Source organism: Mesocricetus auratus, unplaced genomic scaffold (genome assembly GCF_017639785.1).
Source record: "Mesocricetus auratus isolate SY011 unplaced genomic scaffold, BCM_Maur_2.0 Super-Scaffold_100043, whole genome shotgun sequence".
Classification (NCBI taxonomy): domain Eukaryota; kingdom Metazoa; phylum Chordata; class Mammalia; order Rodentia; family Cricetidae; genus Mesocricetus; species Mesocricetus auratus.
The window spans coordinates 8,042,913-8,070,541 of record NW_024429220.1 but is presented as its reverse complement, the minus strand read 5'-3'; the positions used below and the strand labels follow the sequence as shown (position 1 = coordinate 8,070,541).

At 40.2% G+C, this 27,629-nt stretch overlaps 1 protein-coding gene across 9 annotated transcripts in view; it reads left to right on the top strand.

The window, feature by feature from the left end:
• Positions 1–27,629, top strand: part of Srpk2 (SRSF protein kinase 2) — a 211,694-nt gene that overhangs the window by 144,092 nt on the left and 39,973 nt on the right. For all 9 annotated transcript variants that reach the window (XM_040735191.1, XM_040735192.1, XM_040735188.1 and 6 more), the window contains 4 exons: positions 14,580–14,688; positions 15,391–15,478; positions 16,132–16,219; positions 18,965–19,071. In XM_040735191.1, the coding sequence (XP_040591125.1) occupies positions 14,580–14,688; positions 15,391–15,478; positions 16,132–16,219; positions 18,965–19,071 (392 nt within the window). The remainder of the gene's footprint in view (positions 1–14,579; positions 14,689–15,390; positions 15,479–16,131; positions 16,220–18,964; positions 19,072–27,629) is intronic.

The following is a 27,629-nucleotide window of genomic DNA, read 5'->3' as shown; positions in this document are numbered from 1 at the left end:
GTTCCAGGACAGCCTCCAAAACAATACAGAGAAACCCTGTCTCGAAAAACCCAAAAAAAAAAAAAAAAAAAGAAAGAAAAAAGAAACGATACAGTGGGTTTCAATGTGGTCCTTCTAGGTATTCCTGACTTTACACTTTATTCTGTCTTTTTTTCCTCAAGACAAAATTCACTTTTTTCCCCAGCATAAGTGTATGTGCCAACAGTAAAATTGATTCTTCTGGAGAGAGAGCAGTTGTCAGCAACCCAACATGGGTCCTAGGACTCACAGTCAAGCACTCTTAGCCCCTAGGCCACATCTTCAGATACACATTTTTTTAAAAAATTTAACTTTCTCCCCTTTGTTTTCTTAATTGATCGTTTTGTTTTTTTTTTAAATTGTTGTTGCTGGGATTAAAGGCGTGCACCACCAATGCCTGGCTTGATCTTGTATTTCTTTTTCAAATTGAAAAAAAATGCTTAGAAAAAAAGAGAACATTTAGTGCCCAAACTAATTTTTTATAGAGATAATCTCTAATTAAGACATATTAATTGGAAATCTATTGCTATTGGAACATACTGTATATGTTATGTGTCCATATATGTGTGTGTGTGTTTTGTTATGTTTTGAGATAGTTTTTTGTAGCCCGGACTGAACTGTGTATCCAAGGATGGCCTTAAATGCCAGATCCCCGTCTCTGCATCACATTTGTTGGGATTGTAAACACAGTCCACTAACAGAGAGGTGGGGTGTGAAGCAAAGAGCTTGTTGGGGGTAGTTCCTTCAGGTTGGCAGTGGTAAAAAGCCTCCCAGACTTGGTGCTATAGAGTGTCTGGGAGAAGAGCAGTGCCTTCTTGACAGTGTGCATCATAATGGGTCCTGAGTTAGGAGGCCACTTGTTATTTCTTTGTGGCTTTGACTTTTGCTTGCTATGCAGAAGTTCAGAGACAGATGTGTATAGCCCACCTCTACAAGTGAGCAGAGGTACCTGCTCTTTGTCAAGCCATAATAGCATTCTTCTGTTGTATTTATTCTGGGCCTTTTTTTCTTTATTATCATTACTGTTGTTATTATTGTTTGTTTTTCCCAGACAGGGTTTCACTGCTTTAGCTCTGGCTATCCAGGCTGGCCTTGGAATTCATAGAGATTTGCCTGCCTCTGCTTCCTGACCATTTTTTCTTGTAAATATTATATTTTGTATTATGGTTTTATTAGCTGCTTTAGTTGGAAACAATAGTGTTATGTGTGTTAAAAGGGCATACTTTGTATATATGGAATATATAATAAATAATATGTATAATTTGTTAATTAAATACCCTTTTATAAAAAAATAGTTTGAGAATTATTAGCAGAAACCATGAATTCACAATTGACTGGGGGGGATGTTTGGTAAAAATAATACTTGGTAGGGCTGTTGAGAAAGCAGCTAGAATTCTCAACCTGGGAACCAGAAAGAAATATAAACAAATAGTACAGTAAAAACTTTAACCTTGCCCAAAGAGAGATCTAGCCTTTATCATTGTTTTTGGGAAATGAAATCTAGTAACTTTCAATGTCCTTTCTTAAAAATACCTTGGTTTGGTTGTGGGTGAAACCCACAGAGACAGCTGACCTGAACAAAGGGTAGCTCTTGAATTCCAGACTGATGACTGAGAAGCCAACATGAGACTGATCCAGACCCCCTGAATGTGGGTGTCAGTGAGGAGTATTTATCCCTCGTATACAAATGAACTTTGGGAGCCCATTCCACAGTGAGGGACGCTCTCTCAGCCTGGACACATGAGGGAGGGCCTAGGCCCTGCCCTGAATTATATGACAGACTCTGGAGATCCTCCATGGAGGGCCTCACCCTCTCTGGGGAGCAGAGTGGGGATTGGGTGGGGGCCTGGGGAATTTGTGGGGGGTGGGGGAGGAGGGAAGAGAGAGGGAGCTGGGATTGACATGTGAAGCAAGCTGGTTTCTAATTTAAATAAAAAAAAGATAAAAAAAAAAACCTTTGTTTATATGAGGACCTTGGATCACATCAGGTATTTTAACTAACCAGTATGAACTTGCCCCTCTGGAGGAGTGGGAGGTTTAGTCTGGGTTGAGGCAGTCAACCATGTTTGCATGCCATAACCCTACTATCAACACAGGATGCTGAGGCTCCAGTGAGCAGTCCTGGTTGGAAACATTCTGTGGTAACCCTTGAACTCACTACTAGGTCAGAGCATGTGTAAGGTTTAATGCCAGAACTGTCCTGGACCCTAGGCCTTTTAATTAGTTATGATTATTAATTTAAGTTAGTATACAAAGTAATGACATACATATCTATGTTGTTTTTGACTGCTCTTTCCCGTCAGTCATTGTTAATGTCAGTAGCTCGTGTCTCCATCTCTCATCTGTAGTCCATAGAAGAAGATTCTTACTAGGTCAGGGCTGAGGGCAGCCTTTGCTGCTGACATAGTCTTGCTGTTCCTCACCCTGTGTGCTGCCAGGGCCTGTATCAGAGTGTGACACACGCCTTGACACAGCAGTAGTCGGGGGAGATGCACCCACATGTCTCCTTAGCTCTCCTCACTTGGCTGCACTAGCAAGTGTTCCCTCAGGCCTCCTGACTCTATCCAATTAGTGGTCACTCCTGCTGTTTTCCTTTCCCCGCCTCCTTTTCCTTCCATTTCTCCCATAAGTTCACTGGAGCATGACTTCTGGCTTCATTTTTGTTCTGGAGATGCCCCCACAAATCAGTTTTTTCCTCTGTTCCTCAGGGTGGTCTGTCAGTTTTCCAGAGGGACTAGGATATTTGGTTTTCTTTCCAGGCGGTAGGCGATGTTTTAAAAGCATTCATAAATGGAGTTGTGCCTGGTGGTGGTGGCGCACACCTTTAATCCCAGCACTCGGGAGGCAGAGGCAGGCGGATCTCTGTGAGTTCGAGGCCAGGCTGGACCAACAGCCTCCAAAACAATACAGAGAAACCCTGTCTCATAAAACCAAAAAAAAAAAAAAAATGGAGTTGGTAACATGGTAATTTTTGGAATAACTTGTTTCTCATCTTTTTCATCCGTGCTCCCTTCTCAGCCTGTGTGGAGCTGCCCTTGTGTGCTGCCCTGCGCGCTCTACCTTGTTGGAGACAGAGTCTTGTTTCCAGCCCCACACGGCAGGCCTGCTGGCCTGTAAGTGTGTTGGGATTCTCTTGTCGAAGAATAGGCAGCAGCTGGTGCTTTGCTCAGCCAGGTGTGCTTGCAGGTGCAGGTCTGTAATCAGAGCACTAGGAAGATGAAGGCAGGAGGATCAGGAGTTCAGGGTCATTCTCAGCTACTTAGCAAATTGAAGGCCAGCCTGGGCTATGTGAGACCTTGTTTCAAGTAACAATAAATATGCTATTTTTCTTTTTTGTTTGTTTGTTTTGTTTTTAGACACAGGGTTTCTCTGTATTGTTTTGGAGGCTGTCCTGGAACTCACTCTGTAGACCAGGTCGGCCTTGAACTCACAGAGATCTGACTGCCTCAGCCACCAGAGTGCTGGGATTAAAGGCAAGCACCACTATTTCTCTTAATTTCATAGAATGTAATATAATATTTACATAACTTCCTCTCATTAAAGGGATTGTATCGGTGGTCTTCATTATATGCATGGAATTTTAAGACTGTCATCACTATTTGTAGAACACTTCTAGTACCCCTAAATGAAACATATTTTGCTGTCAACTACCAATCCTTATTCTCCATTTCCCCAGATCCTTAGCAACCACTGGTTTCTTTTTGTTTCTGTAGATTTCTGTATTCTAGAAACTTCACGTAATAAGATTTTATAGTATGTATCCTGTCAAGTCTGGCTAGTTTAATGTTCTAGTCTCCTTCATATTGTGTCATTTGTCACTCCTTTGTTCATTTTATAACAACATTCCATTCTCAGTGTACCACCTGTTTTGTGTTCATTTATCAGTTAGTACACATTACAATTGTTTTCACTGTCTGGTTATGAATATGCTGCTATGAATGTTTATATATGAATAAGTTTATGTATGAATATCATTGCTCCATAGATACATAAATAGGTAGGTAGATAGATAGACATAGATAGATAGATAGATTGATTGATTCTTCTATATTACGCCATAACTCGGTAGTCAAAGCACTGCTAGACTGATGAGCATGTGAGGGATATTCCATATGAACAAAGCTGGAATGGCTTACCTGTACTTCACACTATTTCTGGTATCATTTGAACCTCATAACGGCTGGAGCTAACTCCTAAATTTCCCCTGGGCTTAAAGTCCAGGACTTCCATGGGAAGCAATATATGTGTTTTCTTTGTGTGCATTGCCTAGTTTCACAGCATGATGAGTCAGGAGCCTTCTTACCTGGCAACTCAAATTTGCAAGGCAAATGCATACTGTGCAAGCTGGTAACTTTGGAGCTGTCCTCAAAAACCACATGGTCATTTCAGCCACTCTTTTGCTTACAAACACATCAGAAGCCTTTTCATATTCACAAAGAAAGGAACTGGAGTTCCTTTTTGGGTGTGGAGTGATTGTTAGGATTCTAGAAGATTACATAGTTTGAAAGATACTGTTATATTTGGACTTTGGCAAACAGTATGCTAGAATATAGTCACAGATTCAAGAAAAGAATGATACAGACTCCCAAATATATATAGTTATATAAAAATACAGCAAACTAATCACCTTCCCCAAGGCATAAATTCATCTACTACTTTTTTTTCTTAAAGATATAAATCTATTATGCATACAGTATTCTGTCTGCATGTAACCATGCAGTCCAGAAGAGGGCACCAGATCTCATTACAGATGGTTGTGAGCCATCCTGTTGTGGTTCGGAACTGAACTCAGGACCTCTGGAAGAGCAGCCAGTGTTCTTAACCACTGAGCCATCTCTCCAACCCCTTATCTACTACTTTTATTTGACCTAGATTGTCAGTCTTAAGCCCAAAGTGTACTAAGAAAGTGTGTCCATATTTTTGTATTAGATACCAGATGCTGGGGAATATAGTAGTTGGTGCCTGTGGTACCTTTCTGATGATTGAGGGTGTCTCTGTAGGTGTAAGGCAGGGAAATGAACTACAGAGAGTTGAGAATGAAAACTTGGTTCACATTGACTTTGTCAATCTCAATTAAACATTCTAGAGAGTTTGATGCCATGTGGTTTATTCCCACAAATTTAGACACAGTCTAATTTTCAAAAAGGTTTCCTGGTGTTCTACAATCTCTGGTGCACAAGGAAGTGTGATTACTTAGAAACTCAACTCAGGGTGCATGTCATTTCTATGGAGAAGATGGGTTCTGGAGATAGGCTACCTGTATTAGCTTAAGGGCCCAAGGAATACTCTGGCCTGATCTTGGTCACACAGATGGCTTAGAGATCATTTGGGCTATTAGGCACCTCTGGTCCTGGTTGTGGGAGCATGAGAGAGCCCCAGGCTATAAGGGTATTTAGATTACTAGCCACCTCTGGTCCTGGTTGTAGAAACTTATTATGACGTGGCCCAAAAGATACTTCACATCACCAGGCTCTTAATCATCTCCAGCTCTCAGGTTTCTGGATGGAGGAACAGGGTTTACAAGTATTCCTTTGAGAGGACCATCCTGTGTGCTCCATGTTCCTGGTTTGGCTGGAGATCTGTGGGCGCAAGGACCTTTGTGATGTACTCCCAACAGACGATGACGAAACTGGAAATTTTTAATTTTCAATTATAAAATAAGGGCTTAAGGATGAGGCTTCTGCTGAGTAGTTTTATGTCTACTTGACAAACTAGGATCATGTGGGAAGAGGCAGCTTCAATTGAGGAAATACTTTTATAAGATTGCCTGTAGGCTAATTTGTGGGGCATTTTCTTAGTTAAGGATTGATGTGGGAGGTCTGAATTGTATGAGAAATCAGGCTGAGCAAAGTATGGAGACCATCCCAGTAAATAGCCCCCTCCATGGCCTGTGCTTGAGCTTCTGTCTCAGGTCCTGGTTGAGTTCCTGCCTTGGCGTCCTTGATGGAGTATAACCTGAATTTCAAATCACTGAGAGAGTACTGGACAGGAACTTCAGAGGCAGGAACCATGAAGTAATGCTGCTTAATAGCTTGCTCGTTCTGACTCCAGCTTATTCAGCTTTTTATATAACCTGAATCACCTATTAAATACTGGCACTATCCACAGTGGGTTGGACTCTCCCATACCATCAGCAATGAAGAAAATGTTCCATAATCATGCTAACAGGCCAGTCTGGTCAAGGCAACTCTTCAATTGATGTCCCCTCTCTCCAGGTGACTTTAGGTTATATCACATTGACATTAAAAACTAACCAGCACATATTCTTGGGAACATGTCACTCTCAGTCAGTTGCTATGTGTTATGATAATCTCTTCTACCTTGTAAACAACAGTAGCTTGGAAATAATAGATCTAGAGTAGGTACAAGGACTTAATTATTAATTGTTTTGAAGTCTTGAATCCTTGTAATATCATTCTTTGTTTGAAATAGCCAGGAAGATGGTTTGCTATTTCCTTTTATTTTAAAAGTTTTTGTTATTAAAAGAATAATTTTACTTGTTAAAAAGAAAATCCTCAGTATTTCTCATTTCGATTCTGGTTTCTGAACTGGACTCTGGTTATGTTTCCCCAGTTCAGAATTTGATACATTCTACTTCTATTTATCCAGAACATAATTAAGAACTAAGAAGTGAGCTCAAAATCTTTGAGCTCACCAGTGTTGCAAGTTGATATTTAAAAGTGCATGTTCTTAATTAATCAATTCATGATTAATTCCTTAATTATGCGATGATGTTTAATTATGTAAAATTAATGATCTCATATAATAGTACTATTCCACTGTTTCCCACAGTGCAAGTAAGAAAAGATAAAGACACCTAAATTATAAGATGCTCACATAGTGGGCAGTTGATGCTTCCTGTGACCGCTCAGCTGAGGCTATAAAGCAAAATCCTCATAGCTGGGCCCTACTCTCCAATTGTAGCTATATATTTTCATAACTCAGTCTTAGAAGTCATGCAGTGTTAATTTTAATGCATGTTATTTATTAGAATTGAGTCACAAAATCCAATTTTTAGTCTTAAAGGAGAAATTAGTGTTAACAAAATTTTGTAAGAAGACCTTGTAATAAAGCTAGTTCTACAAAAAAATCAAAAAAAAAAAAGAAAAGATAAAGAACAGAAAAGATGGGCTGAAGTGATAGCTCAGTGCTTAAGCCCACTGGTAATCTTGTAGAGTACTGGGTTCAGTTCCCAGCACCCTCCTGGCTAATGACAATTGCCTGTAACTCCCTTTCCAGGGAATTTGATGCTGTTTTCTGACCTTCATGAGCACCAGGCATATACACATACATGCAGGTAAAACACTTAAATAATATAGAACTATGAATCTAAAAAACCCATAAAATATGAAAAGTGCTATAAATCTAAATAAAACTCCATAAAATATTAAAGTAAGAAAATTGCCTAGGACTAGTAAATATTGAAGTACGTGTAGTAATAAAAGTATTTGGTATAAAGATGGTGTGATCATATATTAGATTGTTGAAGACATTTTGTAATGTAAATAGAACAGTAAAGTAATATAAAACAGTAAAACCATTCTCTCTCTCTCCCTCCCTCCCTCCCTCCCTCCCTCCCTCCCTCCCTCCCTCCTCCTACCCTATATTTGACTTCTGTAGGTAATGTTCTTCAATTGAAGGATAAATGATATAACAGTATTTTTCATAGACCAATGCTTTAGATTATTCTGTCAAAGAAATCCTGAAGATAGAAAAGGTTGTATCTAGTATTTAAGAAATAATATAGAGAGGAAAAAAAGGTAACATAAAAAGGAAAATTTGGTATTAATTTTTAATTATTTAATCTGAGACTTGGAGGGAATTGACATACTTAAACATTCAGCAAAATCAGATATTTAATTGTATGTAAGACATACATAAGAGGCACCAGATCTCACTATAGATGGTTGCGAGCCACCATGTGGTTGTTGGGAATTGAACTCAGATCCTCTGGAATTGCAGTCAGTGCTCTTAACCTCTGAGCCATCTCTCCAGCCCGAATACACACACTCTTAGGTCTGGCTACGAATCTTGTAAGGTGGTGTTTTAGTCTGTGGTTTCTACTTGAAGAGTAGAGACTGGTTTAGGATAAATTAATTTTTTTTTTAGTGAGATTCAAGCAATCTGTAAGCAGGGATTTAAAAAACCTACCATTAGACATTTATGATCAGAAGTTAACTAATGTGCATTTTTAGAATTCTTAGCACCCCCAACTGATTAATTAAAAATGTATTACAATGATTGTATGGAAATGAGGAACAACCATGAAGAATCTAGATGTCAGTGCAAAGTGCAAATTAAGATTTAAATGTTGGCTGGCCTCAGAATGTGACTTTTGTTTCCTTTGTGGACACTATCATTTATGAGAGTTTCTAGAAAAAACAAATTTCAAGTCTGACTTTGTGGTACATGTCTGTAATCCCAGCATTCGAGAGGTAAAGGCAAGGGGATATTTTTGAGGGGGGTGGATGAGAGAGAGGAGAGAGAGAAAAAAATATGTTTTAGAATTTTTTTTGCTTTTGTCCGTTTTGTTTGTTTTTTGTTTTTTGAGACAGGGTTTCTCTGTGTAGCTTTAGATCCTGTCCTGGAACTCTGTAGACCAGGCTGGCCTGAATTCACAGAGATCTGCCTGCCTCTGCCTCCTGAGTGGTGGGATTAAAGGTATGCGCCACCACCACTTGACTGTTTTAGAAAATTTTTATTTCATCCACAAAATTGTTACAATGGCATATACAACAAATTGTTTATCTAGTGTTGTCGCATGTCTAAGCCTAATTAATAAGGACAGAGCCAGCAGAGTACATTAGCTTCTTAAATGTTTGTGAAAATCACGATATGTTTTCTTGGGTCTTGTAATGTCAGGGCTCACTATATTTTCTGTTTTCCTTAAGTACTATCCTTTTAAAATTTGCAAACCGATGGAATAATTTGTCCTGCAATTTTTTAGCAATATTATTGGAGATATTACTTGAGATACATCTAAATTATTGAAAGAAAGATGGTGTGGGGAATCTTCTAAGAATATACTTTGCTAATTTTTCCCCCGCAAAAAAGCAAAGTCCAAACTCTTTTATAACCAGAAAGGATTGCCTCAGACCCCAGTGTGTTTTTTCTTAATATCATACAGAACTACTTATTTCACTTAAACATATCTCCATGTTTTTTTCTTTTGTCATGCATTCTTCAATAAGTGTCCCATCCCATCAGTTTCCCCAACCCCCCCCCCGTGTGTTATAATGTGTAACCTAAAGTTTTAATTTTAGCTTGCTTGCTTGTTTGTTTTGAGACAGTCTCACTGTGTATTCCTGCCTTGCCCTGACTCATCACTGTGTAGAACAAGCCAATCTTGAACTCAGACATTTCCACCTGTCTCTGCTTTCGAGTGCTGAAATTAAAGTCACTGGCCACTAAGACCTGCTGATTTTAGCTTATATTTTAAAGGAGAAGCATTCCCTCCACTTGTCATAACAAAGCAAGCCTCCCTCTCACCCACATGTGTCTGCATGTCCTTGGGTTTTTATGTGTTCAGGTACCATGTACAAGGTGCTGAGGGTAGATAGTATCTCTGTAGAAAGCCCCTGCCTGTTCTAAGGGGTAGATAGTATCTCTGTAGAAAGCCCCTGCCTGTTCTAAGGGTTTCCCATCTCTTGGGAAACAGAAGGGAGAAATCACAGAACATACGCTGGCATTATTGGGGAGGGAGTGCATAAGAAAGCACAGAAAAGGAACCTACCTCAAGCCAGGAAAGTCCAGAAATCCTTTTTAGATGTACACTTTGCATGAATTTATTGTGAGCAGAAAGAGCTGGTATTCATATCCTAATACTTTACATACTTGAGAAATTTTACAAAAGTGTATACAGTATAATACAATATTATAATACAGTAGGCAGGTAGCAGATAAAGTAGTTACACCAGTGAAATAATACTGTCATTTAAGGATTAATAAGTTTGTACTATTTGGGAAAGTATCGTTTCTGGGTTTCTTAGTCATCAAAGCAAGAAAGGCAGTATAGTTTTAAGACTGTTTCCATAAAATGAAAAACCAGCAATTTTTGTATGACAAAAAGATTTTATTTCCTGGTGCCAGTAATAAGACTATTATTATTATTATTATTATTATTATTATTATTATTTACCCTGTTAGGCATAAAGACTTAACAGATTGCTGTTTTATGTAGGTGTATGCAGGAGCATTGAGATTCTTGGATCAGAGGCAAAGGACTTTACTCACAGCCAGCTTCATCTTCATGGTGATACTCCTGGCTTTTCAGAACTGAGCCCTAGTGTGGAGGCAAGCCAACAGGTTACTCAGTGGGTTTCTACTACATACAACCAGATCCAAGCTTAGGGATCCTCCTAATCTTTTAAACAATACTACAGCATCTCCTTTGAAGAGATACTCCTGTCCTAGTGGTAGTCATCTTGCTCAATTCTCCAGAGGAATCCGGATGTCTTTCAGGCTTATTCACTAGAGAAACCTTGGAACCAGACTAGAATATGAGCCTCATTGTTTAGAAAATGTGTACAGGTAATACACTCTTTTTTTTGGGGGGGAGGTTCGAGACAGGGTCTCTCTGTGGCTTTGGAGGCTGTCCTAGAACTGGCTCTTGTAGACCAGGCTGGTCTCAAACTCACAGAGATCAGCCTATCTCTGCCTCCCGAGTGTTGGGATTAAAGACGTGCATCACCACCACCCGGCAGAATCATACACTCTTGATGCTCTTCTGTGATTATAATTGGCTAGAGTTTTGATGGTATTACCATATTGAATAACTGTGGTTAAGAGCAGGCATTTTCACCTTGTTTCTAATGATAAGAGAAAGCAGGAAGTCTTTCAATATGAAGCCTGATATCTGTCCATTTTTTAATATATAATTCATATGAAGGTGTCAGATCCTGGAGAACTGGAGCTACAGATGTTGTGATCTGCCATGTGGGTGCTGGGAATTGAACCCCAGTTCTCTGGAAGAACAACCAGTGCTCTTAACAATTAAGCCATCTTTCAACCCTGATATGTGTTGATTTTTAAAATGCATTTTCTTTTCATGTTTGGTTCAGAATTGTAATCAGAAATATGTGTTTGGTGTTTGTAGTGGTTTGAGAGTGGCCTCCATATTAGAATATTTGGTTTCCAGTTGGTGAACTGTTTAGGAAAGATTAGGAGGTATGGCCTTGCTTGCCCAGTCTTAGTCTCCTGCTTCCTGCTTGACACGTATAAATCAGGATGTCAGTAAGCTCTTAGGTATCGCTCAAGCACCATGCCTGCTTGCCTACTGCCATGTTCCCTGCTGTGATGGCCATAGGCTAACCCTCTGAAACTGTAAGCAAGCCTCCAGATAAGTTCTGGAGCATGAATAATAAAAACCCAGAGACAGATATTGGGGTTCAAGCTGAAGATCAGAGAGGTAAAGCAGCCAAGCCACCAGAGAGTTCTCACATCTACCAAGGCTGAAAGGGGATCCTGTCCTCACTGTGACTGGAGATTAATTGCCTAAATACTGAATACTAAATGCACTGCTCCTATCTTATATACATGTCTAGTCACTCTCATATAGCCCTGGATGACCATGAGCTCACAGAGATCCATCTGCCTCTGTCTCCTGAGTTCTGGGGTTAAATTTGTGTGCCACCACGGCCTAGCTTCTATGGCTGTGATTAGTTTTGCAGTATGATACTCAATAGTTTTATTAGATCATAAATTATCTCCACAATTCTCCTTTGTCTGATACAAAAAGACTATAACATGAAAAAGCTATCTACAATAAGTATATACAATATATACAGGTACTAAGTACATCAATGTCTAGTCCATTTGCATTTGACAAATTCAGAGAAAATAATCCATTATCTATTCTATCTTGGTGAGTCCAAAGTCTTTTACCATATCTACTTTAGCTGGGCGTTAGTGGCACATACCTTTAATCCCAGCACTCGGGAGGCAGAGGCAAGAGGATCTCTGTGAGTTCGAGACAAGCCTGGTCTATAAGAGCTAGTCCCAGGACAGCCTCCAAAGCCACAGAGAAACCCTGTCTCGAAATTTCGCCCCCCCCCCCAAAATGTGTACTTTAATACTGAGTAAGCAGAAAGTGCAAGCAAGCAACTTCCAAAAAATGTGAGAGACGACAAAAACAGCTGGCCGCCTGGACAGTCACCCAAGTTTCCTCTGCAAACTTGGGTTTGTTCCCTTCTTTTTTTGTACCCCCTCTCCCCCCCCCATGGGGTTTTTCTGAAGCCTTGGAGGAAATTGATCTGTAGACCAGGCTGACCTTGAACTTCGAGATCTGCCTGTCTCTGCCTCAGGAGTGCTGGGATTAAAGCACACCCTCACCCTGTTTTTCCTTTTTAACCCAGTCAAAAATATATCACTTTTATTTTCTCGAGGAACTACTGTTTGTTTTAGTGGTTTCTTTTGTTTTTATTGTTTTTTACTTAAGATATTTTAGCTCATATTGACTTCTTTCTTTGGTTTCCTTTAGGCTAATTTGCACTGCCTTTTCTAGTTTCTTTATGCAGATTGGTTTCAATCTTCAATACAGGCATATGTAAAGACACCTGTGCTCTGCTTTAAAATATTTTCAGATTGATATGTCATACTTCAATTTCTATATTTAAAATTTTTGATACCAGGTTTCATTCTAAAGCCTAGGTTTGCCCGTGGTTTAATATGTAGCAGAAGCAGGCCTTGAACTCATGGAGTACCTCCTGCCTCAGTCTCCTAACTGTTAGGATTGTGGGCATGAGTGTCCACCCCAGTGTTATTTTTGGCTTGTATGTGTATATGATGTTTTTGTTTGTTTCTTTGGCATGGTCTCCCTGGCTGGCCTGGAACTGGCTTTGTGGACTAGGACAGTCTCTGCCTTCCACGTGCTGCCACTGTAGTCATGAGCTGCAATGCCTGGCTTCTTTCAGATTTCTTTACACTGTGTTAGTTGGGAAGTTTTCAGATATATGTCATGTTTGGGGATTTTTAACAGTTAAACTTCTGCTGCTTTCTAGCACAATTCTCTTTGGTTTGAGGACGTTGTGTGATTTGAACCCTGTTGTGTTCATTGTAACATGTTTTATGACCCAGTGTGTTGTTTCTTTTGGCAAATTGTCCCCCCTTGAACGTATTCCTGAATGCATTCTGTAAGTATCCAGCAAGTTAGGTTGATCCATAATGTGTTCAAATCATAGCCTTACTGATTTTCTGACTATTGTATTTTGTTGATTTGGTGTTGGGTGAAGTATTGAATCTGACAGAGTATGTTTGCTATTTTATGCTGAATTTCTTTTTTTTCTTTTTCCCTATCAGTCTACCTCCCCTTTCTTTTCTTTTGGAGATTTGTTTATTTTCTGTGTGGGTATATGTGTTTGCTTATGTGTATTGTCTTTGTACGACATGGGTGTCTGGTGTGCAAGGATGCCATAAGAGAGCTTCAGAACCCTTAGAACTAGAGTTAAGGGAGCAGTGAGCCACCATTTATGTGTTGGGAATTAAGCCTGGGTCCTCTACAAGAGCATCCAGTGCTCTTAACTGCTGAGCCTTCTGTCTAGATCCTGTTCCACCTTTCTTAATAAAGACTTGTATGTTAGTGACGATTCTATAATATTTCTTTAGTCTTTTGAAAGCTTTTTACAATCAGAGCATATAAATTATTATCAGTCTAAAAAGGAATAATGCTGATAGGAGCTGAAGATAATTTCCTGAAAATCCAGACTATTTTTTTATCATGAATTTCTGAATGTCTGTTTGGCTTACATAAATAAATGTGGATTTTTGCTAGGCAGGGAGAAGGGACTTGTCTTTGGAGTCTTGTCAATAGTATAGGTAGAACTTTTGTTGTCTCTCGGGTGTCATAAAGGGAGAGTAGTAGAAGAAGCCACATTAATGACATTGATGACTACTTAGTAGTTCATTTTTGTTCCCTTTTATTTATAATTTAACCTAAATGTTGTTTTTTATTTAAGAAGAAATAAAATAGCTCATAGTTGTCTGTAACAGGATCCAATGCAGATGGGCATGTAGACAATGCCCACATATACATTAAATAAATAAATCTTTTTAAAAAGTATGTAGAGTTTAAAACCTAATTCATCTGCTTTTATGTTATGCACAGAAAATTTTGAGCTTATTGAGAGCAGCATTTCAGTGTCAAGAGTTGATGTACATCTGTCTGAACTTTTTGACTTAAATACAAATTGTCAGGAGTTCTACACAGTTTGTTACCTTTTCAAATTTTATTAAAATAAAAAAAAACCTAATGGGAATTCATAGACTATTTTTCCACTTATAAAAGTGTAACCTTAGCCAGGTAGTAGTGGTGCATGCCTTTAATTCCAACGCTTGGGAGGCAGAGGCAAGCGGATCTCTATATATTCAAGGCCAGCCTGGTCTACAGAGCAAGTTCAAGGGCAGCCAGGACTTTACAGAGAAATCCTGTCCTGAACACACACTCCCCCCAAGAGTAATCTTGAAACATTTAAGCATTCTTATTTAATTTAACTGAAAATCAAAGTGATAAGTTGCATTGCTGTTTTCCTGAGATGTTCAGTTTTCTTTTTTTATTTTTTTTTCAGGTGGCTATCATCCAGTGAAAATTGGAGACCTCTTCAATGGTCGGTACCATGTCATTAGGAAGCTAGGATGGGGGCACTTTTCTACTGTCTGGCTGTGCTGGGACATGCAGTAAGTGTTCTTTGTCATTATGTGCTCTTGAGTTGTGTTTACCTGTGTACACCTGCTTTTAAGACGATGTAGTCAAGGGTCACCCTACCTTGTTGTAGCAGATTAGGTGCTGCTTAGCACAGGCCCCTGCAGCTGACTAGTCCCTTCTACCCTAGTCTTAAATTCCTTTGCTTTTGCTTGTATTTAAAAAAATGCTAATTGAGCTTTATTTGTGAGCTTGTTTTTTGAAACTGCTTTTCATCAGAGCTGTTACTTATCTAGTAGTTCATATCAAAAAAAGGAAAATCAATACAAATTGAAAATGTGTTGAGCTCTCAATTAAATAGCTGCTGAGCCATCTGGATGGCCCCCAAAATACCGTTCGTTCGTTTGTTCCTTCATTCGTGTGTGTGTGTGTGTGTGTGTGTGTGTGTGTGTGTGTGTGTGTGTGTGTGTGTGTGTATGTATGTATGTATGTATGGTTTTCAAGACAGGGTTTCTCTGTGTAGCTCTGGCTGTCCTGGAGCTCACTCTGTAGACCAGGCTGGCTTTGAACTCACAGAGGTCCGCCTGCCTCTGCCTCCCAAGTGCATGCAGATAATGCACCTAAATACTATGTTAAAGGAAAGCTTATAGAAAGTTTCAATTTATTGACTGCATATCGCTATAACAATCACTTCTTTTGCTGATAATATAAATAACTATGCTTTTCTTTTTCTAAAGAGGGAAAAGATTTGTTGCAATGAAAGTTGTAAAAAGTGCCCAGCATTATACAGAGACAGCCTTGGATGAAATTAAATTGCTCAAATGTGTAAGTAATCAACAAATATGAATGATATAAAAATAACTAATGCTTTGCTCTGTGGTCTCTGTATTATAACACATTTTTGCTTTTACCTTTTAAAAGCAGTGTTATTCCAGGTGTCTGTAAACTTTGTAATTGCTGCTGTGCCCCTCTGTATGAGGTCTGTAGGCTCATTTAAAGTTATTAAGTACTCACCTCTCGTCTTTGGTTTGGCTAGAGATTTTTCTGTGTGATACTAAATCAAAGTAAAATTTTTCATAAGTTCAAATCTAGGTCTTTTTACTTGAAAGAAATGCCTTGTTGATTGGCATAATGTAAAAAGTACCATTCATTCATTCATTCATTGCAGATGTTGGCTCCTTTGGAGCTATAGTTACAGGCTGCTCAGCTGCCAGACATGGGTGCTGGGAATTGAACTCAGATCTTTGGGAAGAACCGTGCACATTATTAACTGCTGAGCCATCTCTCAAGCCCCTCCATTTTAAACTTGTGTGTGATTGAACATGGTATTGCACGCTTACAATCCCAGTACTCAGGAAGAAGGGCAGGAGTGCTTAGAGATAGGCTAGTTTGGACTGATAGCCAGCATTTCATTTGGGAAAGCCAAATACAAAAATCAAAAACGAAAACTCCTTTGTTCTTTTGTTTTACTTATATAGGTTCGAGAAAGTGACCCCAGTGACCCAAACAAAGACATGGTAGTCCAGCTAATTGATGATTTCAAGATTTCAGGCATGAATGGGATACGTATCCTTTACTTTGTGATCTCTTAATTGTAACACATTCTTTGTTTTCACTTTTAAACATAGGGTTATTTCAGGTGTCTGTAAACTTATCATTGTTGCCGTGCCCCTTCTGTGTGAGATGTCCAGGGTCACTGTAAAGTGTTGAAGTATACACCTCTCCTGATCTGCTTGGCTAGGGCTTTGGTTTATTTCGTCTGTCTGTCTGTCTATCTTAGATTTAGATTCTTTTGCTTGTATTAGCATCCTAGAAACGTTAAAAAGATACTGACTTGATTTGGAATGGAGTTAGTTATTTTTTTAAGTTAGTGTTTATTAATTATACAAAATGAGATTTTGTTGTATTTTCATGTATGTGTGTATATAATGTATTAGGTTATTATTGATTTGGAGTCTTTTTGTGGGGGGAGGGTGGTTTTGAGACAGGGTTTCTCTAGCTTTTGGAGGCTGTCCTAGAACTTACTCTGTAGACTAGGCTGGTTTCAAACTCACAGAGATCCACCTGCCTCAGCCTCACGAGTGCTGGGATTAAAGGCTTGTGCCACCACTACCTGGCTATTGTTAATTTTTTAAAAGTTGTCCTGGTTTTGTTTGCAATGGTCAGTGGAAAAATATTGTAGCACTTTTTCTGCATACCCCATGCATGGCTCATGAATATTAGTGCATGCTATGGCCAGGGTCTTCTGGCTTCTTTCAGGTCATCTGGTATTTTGTTTGCTTGGTTTCTCAAGACAGGGTTTCTCTGTGGCTTTGGAGGCTGTCCCGGAACTAGCTCTTGTAGACCAGGCTGGTCTCAAACTCACAGATATCTGCCTGCCTCTGCCTCCCGAGGGTTGGGATTAAAGGCGTGCGCCACCACCACCCAACCTTCTGTTATTTTCTTTACATCTTACTTGGAGCAGATCCAACATTTATTGTCATATTTGACCTTCTGAAACTCCAGAAACCTTATGTCAAGGTCTTAAGTCTCTGTTAAAGCCTAAGAATGACATCTAGTGTGTGCACCTCCTCTAGCATGATGTTTTGGAGGAAGAAAACTCCTCTTGTAACAGGTCTTTCTTTATATTTCTCTTAGAAATTCCAAACCCTACATGGTGGTTCATGGCTGTAATCCCTGAACTCTGGAGGCTGAAGGAGAAGGCTGAAAAGCCCACTGTCAGATTTACTATGTAGCAAGCTTGAGACCAGTTTGGGTTACATGAGACCTAGTCTCAACAAACCAAACCAAACCAAAGTAAATAAGCAGTTTTATTTAGGGATACTGTGAAGTACAGAACTCTGCTGACATTATCTCAGCCTTTGCCTCTAGATGATTCCCAAACAATAGGCGAGCAGGTGGGCACATAACTAGTACCACAGTCTGTGCTTGCTTGTCCATGGGGTCCTTTCTGTATAGGGCAGGAGAGCTATTCACTGAGTGTTAAATCTGTAGAACTTTTCCTGAGGGAGAAGGAAGAGGGAGGAATTCTTTAGAGAAAAAGACACACACACACACACACACACACACACACACGGCTCCTTTTACTATTAAGTAAAATGCTAAGAAGCTACCATGGTCTGAATGTGTTAATATTTTGAGGAGATTTGAGTCTTATTTTGGAAACCCTAGGGTTTGGCCCTATATCTGCCACTAACTTTAGATTTTAGTTTCTAATAAATATGGGCTTTTGCTTAAAAACATTCTACTTTTTTGCATAGAGTAATATTCCATTGTGTGTATATATATATATATATATATATGTACCACATTTTCTTTGTCAATACATACAGTGATAGACATGTAAATGTAGGTCATTTCTGTATCTTGACTGCTCATAGTAGTGCTATAGTGAACTTTGAACTATTGGTACCTGTTTGAAATCTTGATTTCATTTGGGTGCCTATATGGCATTGAATGATAGTGATGTTCTCACAGTTGTAACCTGACCCCAAATGCACCGACTGTACATTGAAATATGTTAATTAATTAACAGATTTTCATTGAGACATTGTCTTATATTGCCCAGGCTGTCTTGAATTCACTGTGTAGCTGAGGATAATCTCAAACCTCTGACACTCCTGACCTCCCAAGTACTGGGATTACATGTGTGTGTCATCTTGCATAACTGAAAGTCACTGATAAAAAAAAAGTTAATCTTCAGTATATTTGACAAATTTCTATTTTATGTTTTGTTATATGTCATCTGTCAAATAGAAGCTGTAAGTAAGTAAGGCCAGCAAGTAAGTTCTTACTTAATCCCACTCTGAATCTTTTTTTTTAGAGTATATATTTTTTTATTTATTTTTCAGTTTAAATTTAGATAAGAAACAAGGTTGCTTCACAAGTCAGTTCCAGGGCCCTCTCCCTTTCCCTCCCCTCCTCCTGTGCCCTCCCCCCCACCCACTCTGAATCTTATAAGGGTTTATTCTTGTCCACTTGTGCAGAGGTGAAAGGGGATAGCATGCCCCAATGTAGGTCTGAATCATGCATGCTCTTTGTCTCTGTTTTAGAGATGCGTGTAATTATATATTTCCTGATGTAATCTGCTATACACATTGACTAATGTACAGTATATGATGAGTCTTTAGTGAAAAATTCACATCTTGTGTATTAAGTGAGAAAGAGCAACTGATCACCTTGATAATATTTATTAGTATGGTATTTCATTAGGAAAACAATATTCTGCAAGTGATGATACAATGAAGATGCTTTTGGTCACCTCCTGCCTTAGGGAAGCACATCCTCAGACGCTCCTTAACCTCCTCCCAGATGTATGCATGGTTTTTGAAGTACTTGGCCACCATCTCCTCAAATGGATCATAAAATCCAACTATCAAGGCCTCCCAGTACGTTGTGTGAAGAGTATCATTCGACAGGTGAGGCTTACCCCACCCCTGTAGACCCGCCACCATTAGCCAGTTTGGTTGCCTTTCAACATGTTTTTTGTTGTTGGTTTTTTTGTTTTGTTTTTTCGAGACAGGGTTTCTCTGTGGCTTTGGAGGTTGTCCTGGAACTAACTCTTCTAGACCAGGCTGGTCTCAAACTCATAAAGATCTGTCTGCCTCTGGTATTTTAGTTTTTAATGAAGAAATTAATGAATTTAACATTTGAACTGCTATCAAATCAATTGTTTGGTTTTTGTTTAATGACATGCATTCAGTATTAATAAAGGAAAGCAATCTTTGATCATCTGCTATACATCTCTTCGAATGTCAGACTTGTAAAGATAAGTGTTGAGGCATATTTAATCATAAATTATGGTATTCTGTATATACTATAAAACATTGACTTAGTTCCTGAGAACTTAATTAAGAAAAAGCAATTTATTGTGCTCTTTTGTGAGGTTTGTTAGTTTCCAAGTACCTTGGATAGAAGGAAAATGAAAGCTAGAGAGGAGCAAGCTCAGGATCTGATGTACGTCACAGGGACTGCAGGTAATGGTACTGCATCATATACTTGGAATTTGGAGAAAGTAGGTCCTCATCTCCACACACAAAAAAAACAGTTTTATTAAGGGATAGGTCAATTAGTTGTTTGTGGTAAGTATAACAGTGTACCCGTATATGAAAATATCAGGTACCACATAGTAAATACTTCATTGTGTATTGTATTCATTGGGTAAGAAAACCCTTAGCAAGGGAGTGGCTTAGTGAACATACTCCAATAAATATTTATAGAATGAGAGTTATACAGATAGAAAACCAATTTCCATCTAGCACTGCTCACCAGTTAGTTTATTGGCATGGGGTATGTTATGTCTGTCTTCCATTCATTTCCTGTACTAACTGCTTTAAGAAAGTTGCAGATACAGGCAGTTTGGTCTGAATTAACTGTTATAATGTGTGTTAGCATGAATAAGTCCACAGATTATCAGTGAGTTTGCTTAGTTAGTTCGTGTGAGAAGAGGTTAGGAGCCTTCCCTTGATCACCAGGTTCAAAGCTTGGATTAGGCCTTCCCAGAGAGTTCAGCCTCAGTCCAGAATTGTATGAGGTGTGTATATGTGTTATATGTAGTTATGCATACACATGAATCTTAGTTACTTTTCTGTTTCTGTAACAAAACACTATGACCAAGGCATTTGTAAAGCATATAATTTGGGACTCATGGCTCCAGAAGATTAGCATCTGTGACTGCTGTGGTTGGGATCATGGCAGCAGGCAGGAACAGTAGCTGGGAACTTATGTCTGATACACAAGAAGGAGGCAGGCGGGGGCGGGGTGAGGGGAGGAGGAGCGACAGTGAGAACGCAGAAAGCCTACCACCAGTGACACACCTCCTCCCACAAGGCCATACCTCCTAATCTTTCCCATACATCCTAATCTTTCCCAGTTACTTCTGCCAATTGCAAACTAGGCATTGAAATCCATGAGCCCATGGAGGCCATTCTTATCTAAACCACCACCAGCATCTGTGTGTGCCTGCTTGCAATACTACTTGTGATAGCCAGAGACTGACATGGGATAGTATTTTTCTCAGTCACCTCTTTACGTTATTTTTTCAAGGCCTCTAGGATCTATAGGTTTCTCGGAGCTGAGTTTATGAGCATGCTGCCACATCTAGCTTTATGTAGATACTGAGAATTCAAATACCTCATGCTTGCATAGTAAGCCCAGCCATTGTCTAAAGTGTGTGAGTGTGTGTGTGTGTCTGTCTGTCTGTCTTGTTAGTTTATTTTTGACACAAGATCTCACACTATGTAGTCCCGGCTTGCCTGAAATGTTTTCTGTAGACTAGGCTGGCTTCAAAGTTACAGAGATGCACCTGTCTTTGTTTTCTAAGTGCTTGCTGAGATTAAAGACCATCATCATACTCAGTCCTTAGAATTCTTAAATGGAAAAAGAACTCTGCTCTGCTGAGGCACCTTGTGGTGGGGACTCCTGCCTCCAAACAAGCCTGATGACCCAAGCTCAGTCAATCCCCAGGCCTCACATGGTGGAAGAGGGACTTCTGCAGGTTGTCCTCTAACCTCTACACAAATGCCTTGGCACAAACTTGGGCGTGTGTGCTCAAATTTGTGTGTATGTGTGTGTTTCCTACATAAAGAAATGTAATAAAACAATGATTCACACCAATTTGTCAATTGAGACACTGGGGCTTGAGAAAGGAACTTCTTTACCTTACAAGTGTACAAAGTCTGTGCTTATGCACTTGCACATGAGTAGGCTTTTTAAACCCTTTTGTAGAAATTTATAGATTTTAAGTTTGTGTAGTGAAAACATCCTAGATTGTATGTATATCCACCTTGTGTGGCATCCTTTGAATCTACTCCTCACACTGTCTTCCTGTGTAGCACTTGGATGGTGCCTTTTGTCATATTACATATGGTATTTAAGAAGTAAGAAGTTGAGCCAGGCGTTGGTGGCGCACGCCTTTAATCCCAGCACTCTGGAGGCAGAGGCAGGCGGATCTCTGTGAGTTCGAGACTAGCCTGGACTACCAAGCGAGTTCTAGGACAGCCTCCAAAAGCCACAGAGAAACCCTGTCTCGAAAAACCAAAAAAAAAAAAAAAAAAAAAAAAAAAGAAGTTGGAAAAACCATAAAAGGTGCTGAACTGGAAAGGGAATGAAAAGGCCATCAACAATGCTTTTTGTTCGTTTATTTTGGGAGAGTTGGGTTTTTTTCTTTTTTTGATTTTCTGAGATAGAGATTCTCTGTGTAGCTTTAGACCCTGTCCTGGAACTAGCTCTTGTAGACAATGTAGACATTCATGTTTGTAACAAAGGCAAGTCTAAAGTTCTTTTTAAATAAAAATCTTGTTGAAGCTGGGCAGTGGTGGTGCATGATTTTGGTCCCAGCACTAAGGAAGCAGAGGCAGGCGGATCTCTGTGAATTAGAGGACAGCCAGGGCTACACACAGCAATAACAAAAATTTGTTGACATTGGTGAGGAATCTTATAATTATCTTGGATAAAACATGAAATACTAAATGCTTAACGTAGATAATTTGTTTTATTCTGTATGTGTGGTGTAGACGTGTGTGTGTGTGTGTGTGTGTGTGTGTGTGTGTACACGTACATTGGAGGCAGGATTCTAGGAGATAAATAGATTTTTATCATCTAGCCCTATGAACAGGGCTGGCCGTGGATAGCAGAAGAAATGGAACAGAGAAGTGTCCTTGTTGAACAGAAGAGACAAGGGTAAATGAACGATACAGGAGAGCATATAGGCCCTTTATTGGGACATTTGGAAAACTAGGTGCCAGTTTGAGCCTGGAGAGGTGGTACCAGTGGTGAAGCCCCAGGAGCTGGTCTAGGAGGAGTGAACCTGTAAAATATGCTCAAAAAATGAGTGGTATCAAGATATGGGCTCTGGAGACAGTCATCAGGTCAGATTTCTTGATGCAGTAGCAGAACTTCTTCCAGGAACTTGAAAGTATCTCTAAGACAGGTGAAACAGATTTGTATCTTGGCGTGATAGCAAAAGGCTATGGCTTTAGTTTAAAGGGCAAGAACATTTTTTAAAACAACCAGAGGAAATTTAAAACGCTGAACTGAAGTTACATCTGCAACTTGTTAATCCCTCACTATGAAGCCTGTGAAAGAGGCACACCTGTACTTTTAGCAGGAAATTTAACTAATGAACTAATGAGCTATAGGTACCCTATATCTCATCAAACACCATCAGACGGATCTGAGAGGTGTAAGTAAATAAGCAGAATTGAGACAACTTTTACAGCTACCTAGACAATCCCAAGTCTCTCTGTGGTCTTTTGGGGGTGGGGGGACAGGACGGGACACAAGTCCCAGAAGCAGTACTTGCCTTTAGCTGCTGACTTTTCTGTGGAGCAAGAATTCGGGGAGATAGGCTTACCTGTTTTGGCAGGATGGGCCGATCAATTCCTCCAGTGTCCTATTGTCCAGTTCAGGCAGGGTCTAGGCAGCTGAGGTGAAAGGCAATTTTTTGTTGTGTGTTTGGCTTTCCCACATCCAAGCAAGCCTCCAGGTGGATGTTCTTCTGTAGCCACCCATCTTCTTGGAGATACAGGATGCAGCCAGAAGCTGTCATGTCTGCCTGTCATAAAATGCTTTTTTGTTGTTGTTATTAAATACCATTCTCTCAGATCTGTAAAGGCACTTGAGGATCAGGGTACCATTACCTATCAGGTAGATCTAAATTAGACAAGTGTTGTTTAGGCTTAACTTTCAGTATGCACCTTAAATCTGGACACACAGTTTATGCAGTCAGTTACAGCTTACCTGTATTAGTAGAGATAAAAAGATTAGGAGGAATATCTCAGTCTCTACTTTTCAGCCATAGTTCTGAGACCTAGAGCATAATTCTAGGCAGAATCAAGTCCTAATATTGTAAACATTTTAGTGTTTTAAATCTATCAAGGTGTTTCCTTTAGGTTACAAAATCTGGCTTACCAGCAAGATTCATTCTTGTACAGGAAAATAAAGATGCAGCTTTTAATATCTTAGTAAACCGCAATTGTTTTAAACCTTATCTTTTATAAATCTTGTTTTTTAGGGCAGGACAGGAATTATCAAATGACCAACTTAAAATTCCAAAGTAAGAGTAAAGCAGCATAGGGAAGCATAGTAAGGACGTTCCTGGCCACGTTGGACACCTGAACATTGTCAGCCACAGTGTGGCTTGACATGGCTGTGCCTCATGCCCTGGAGCCCAGAGAAGGCAGGGACAAAGAGAATGGATTTGTTATAGGGTTAATGGGCAGGCATGGTACAGTGAGAGACAGAGAGAGGATTATGGGTTTGTCCTGAGAAGAATCCCTGCATTACAGACCAAATGCCAGGGAAGCCTGTTGGGCAAAGGCAAGATGCACACCTTTCAGGGGGCTCCGACAAAGGTATGAAACAGGACAACATAGGAACAAGAGACTGCACTGCACAGGGAGGGGTGGGGAGCCCATGAACCTGGAAAGGGACAGGGGTAGTTGGCAGAGAGGCAGGAGTCATGTTGAGGACACAACCAGTTGCAGTTTAAGCTGTGGATCTCCTAGGCTGTTGGGGGAGGGGGAGTGAACAGCTGTGTGCTGGGCATGAATCCCAGTGTAGTTGGATGAATCATCAGAGAAGCAAAGGCAAAATTAGTGTGAGCATCCAAGAAAACAACAAGTGGGGGATGCTGGAAGACCGATGGTATGGAAGCATGAATAACAGGCAGCAAGAGAAGCAAACTTGTATAGAGCTGTGGAAGTCAGTATGGCGATTTCTCAAAAAACTAGCCATCAGCCTACCTCAAGGCCCTGCGATACCGCTTTTGGGCATATACTCAAAGGAGGCACAGTCACACCATAAGGACATTTGTTCAGCTATATTCATAGCAGCACTATTTGTAATAGCCAGAACTTGGAAACAACCTAGATGCCCCTCAACTGAAGAATGGATAAAGAAAATGTGGTACATTTACACAATGACATCTTGAAATTTGCAGGCAAATGGAAGGGACTAGGAAAAAAAAACCATCCTGAGTGAGGTAGCCCAGATCCAGAAAGACAGATAATGTACTCACTCATAAGTGAATACCAGACTTAAAGCAAAGTATAAACAGCCTACAATCCACAATCCCAGAAAAGCTAGGTCTCTCCTCCAGAAACAGATGAAAGCAGATGCCAAGATCTGTAACTGTTGGGCCAGGCTCCTGGAGCACAATCAGAGTGAGGGAGGAGGGAGAATATGAACAATGGAGTCAAGACCATGAGGGGAAACCCACAGTATCAGCTGACCTGAGCTGGTGAGAGATCACTGAGTCAGGTCTGACAAATGGGAACCTGCATAAGACCAAACTAGACTCCCTTAATATAGGTGACAATGAGCCGGGCGGTGGTGGCGCACGCCTTTAATCCCAGTACTCGGGAGGCAGAGGCAGGCGGATCTCTGTGAGTTGGAGGCCAGGCTGGACCGACAGCATCCACAACAATACAGAGAAACCCTGTCTGGTAAAAAAAACCAATATGTGTGTGTGTGTGTGTGTGTGTGTGTGTGTGTGTGTGTGTGTGTGTGTGTGTGACTGGGACAATATATGAGGCCACTGGCAGTGGGTCCAAGATCTAACTCTAATGCACAAACTGACTTAGAGCCATATATATATATATATATATATATATATATATACACACACACCTTGCTCAGCCTAGACATGGGGAGTGGGGTGGGAATGAGCCTGGTCTTTCCTCATCTAGGTGATGGGACAAACTTAGTTGACATCCTAGGGGAGGCTTTACCCTCTCTGAGGAGCACATGGGAGGTAGGAAGGGGGAGAGTGAGGAGAGGAGTTGGGGAACTGGGATTGGAATGTAAAAAAATAATAAAAATCAAGAGCACAAGTGATCTTAAATAAATGAATAAATAAATCCAGGTTTAACCTGAGCAAAGCATCCCCCCAGTGGATCCAGGGGAAGAGGAGAGAACCATGAGGAGGGGCTCTTAAATGCACCCAGGGGTTGAAGACTGGTGCAGTGCTCTGGGCAGAGTCTGGAATGAGGCAACTCCTGGAGAGGGTCCGAAGCTTGGCTTCCTGGGGGGCGGAATGGCTCCAAAGTGGAGATTTCAAACAAAGACCAGATATTGGATGTCTTTATTTGATGTTCAGTTTTACTTTTTTTTTTTGAAGTTTCATACACTTAAGTGTTGAATTTTAGTCATTTTTATCTCCTACTTTCTCTTTCTTCCTGCTCCTGCTGGAACCCTTTTCAGTAAGGGCCTCAGATCCGCCTGCCTCTATTAAAGACCTGCTCTACCATGCCTTCCTGGCTCCACCTTATTGAGACAAGATCATGCTTTCATTAAGCTTGGAGCTCAATGATTCAGCTAGATTAGCTCAGCTTGCTCCAGGGTGCTCTTTTCTCACCACCGTAGGCTTGGGATCACTTTTCCTAGCTTTTACATGGGTGCTGGGGATTTGAACTCAGGTCCTTGTGCCTTTTTTTTTTTCTTTCCCTAAGACAGGGTTTCTCTGTGTTGCCTAAGCTGTCCTGGGACTCTAGACCAGGCTGGCTTCCAATTGGGAGCTCTGCCTGCCTCTGCTGCCTCCCAAGTGCTGGGACTAAAGGTGTGTGCCCCCACTGCCTGACAGATCTTCATGCTTTCTCTGTTAGCACTGAGCTGGTTTGCACAGCTGTACAGACTAAATAATTTCAGAAATAACTGCCTGCATTCAATTCACAGAGACTCTGTCATTTCCTAGAATCTTGTGCTTTCAAAAATGTCTACTGCTGCTATAGATGGTTGACAGCACCATTACCATTCAGGCTTAGTTAGAAGGTGACTTTGCTAGTAAAATCATTAATGCTTATATTCTATAGTGGGTAAATAAAGGGGTAAGTAAATTGAAAGGTGAAATTCTGAGTATAGTGGAACTATTGTTTTGCAAATGCTTTGTATAAATAGTTGATTTTAGGCTGTTTGCTTCAGTGAATTCCTATATCTTGTTTTTTTTTTGTGGGGACTGAGAAAGTGCTCAAACAGTGGTGGTGGTGGCTTTGGTGGTTTTGGCCGTGGTGATAGAAGTAGTGTTGTTTCTTTTTGCTTTGTGTTTGTTTGCTTGCATGCTTGATTTAGTTTTTGAGATAGGGATCTCACTTTTGTACTTAGGCTGGACTTGAACTCATAGACACATGGATCCTTGAGCCTCAGTTTCCCATGTTGCGTGCTGCCCTATCACTCTGAGAAAGAGTTTAAATGGTTCAGATATTTCAATGAAAATTTGAGTTTTGTCAGGGGGAGCTGTACTTTGTCATTAAATGCTGTCTTAAATGTAAGTGTGTGTGTGTGTGTGTGTGTGTCTGTCTGTCTGTCTGTCTGTGTTTTGTTGTTTGTAAGCCCATCTTTTAACAAAAATCTATCATGCAGTCTGTATTTTTTTTTCTTTTAGTCTTACAACTTCCAGTGTAGAATTGTCAAATGTCAGCTAATGATCTACATACTGTGTTTTCTTTCATTCTCTTTGGTACAACCTGTGGGTCTAGTATGTCTGACTCCTGGGTAGTACTGAAAAAAATCTGTATTGTTAGACTTATACAGTTACATAATTTCATAGAATAATCCAAAATATTCTGTTTTTAAAAAAGGTAAACAAGATGAATCCAGCAGAGTAAACACACACTGCAGCAGGGAAGTGCCCTGAAAATAGGTTGCTCTAAAACCTTTCATTTGTTTATTTGTTTGGATTTTTGTTTGTCTTTGCATGCTTTTGTGCTTGTGGAAGCCAGAAGAGGATGATCGATCCTCTGGAACTGTTATGTGGCGTGTGTGTTGGAGATTGAACCCAGGGCCTCTGTATCCTTAGCTGCTGAGCCGTCTCTCCAGCCTCTGTCTTGTTTTCTTACTACTCTTTCACTACTAGACTTGTCGCCCTCACCCCAGCACAGGTGGTGCCTACCCTCCAGCTAGCTGGCTCATCATCCCTTGCTTCATCACCATGCTCCTGCCTGAGCTCTGTGTGGTGCATGTCACTGCTCATGTGCTCAGG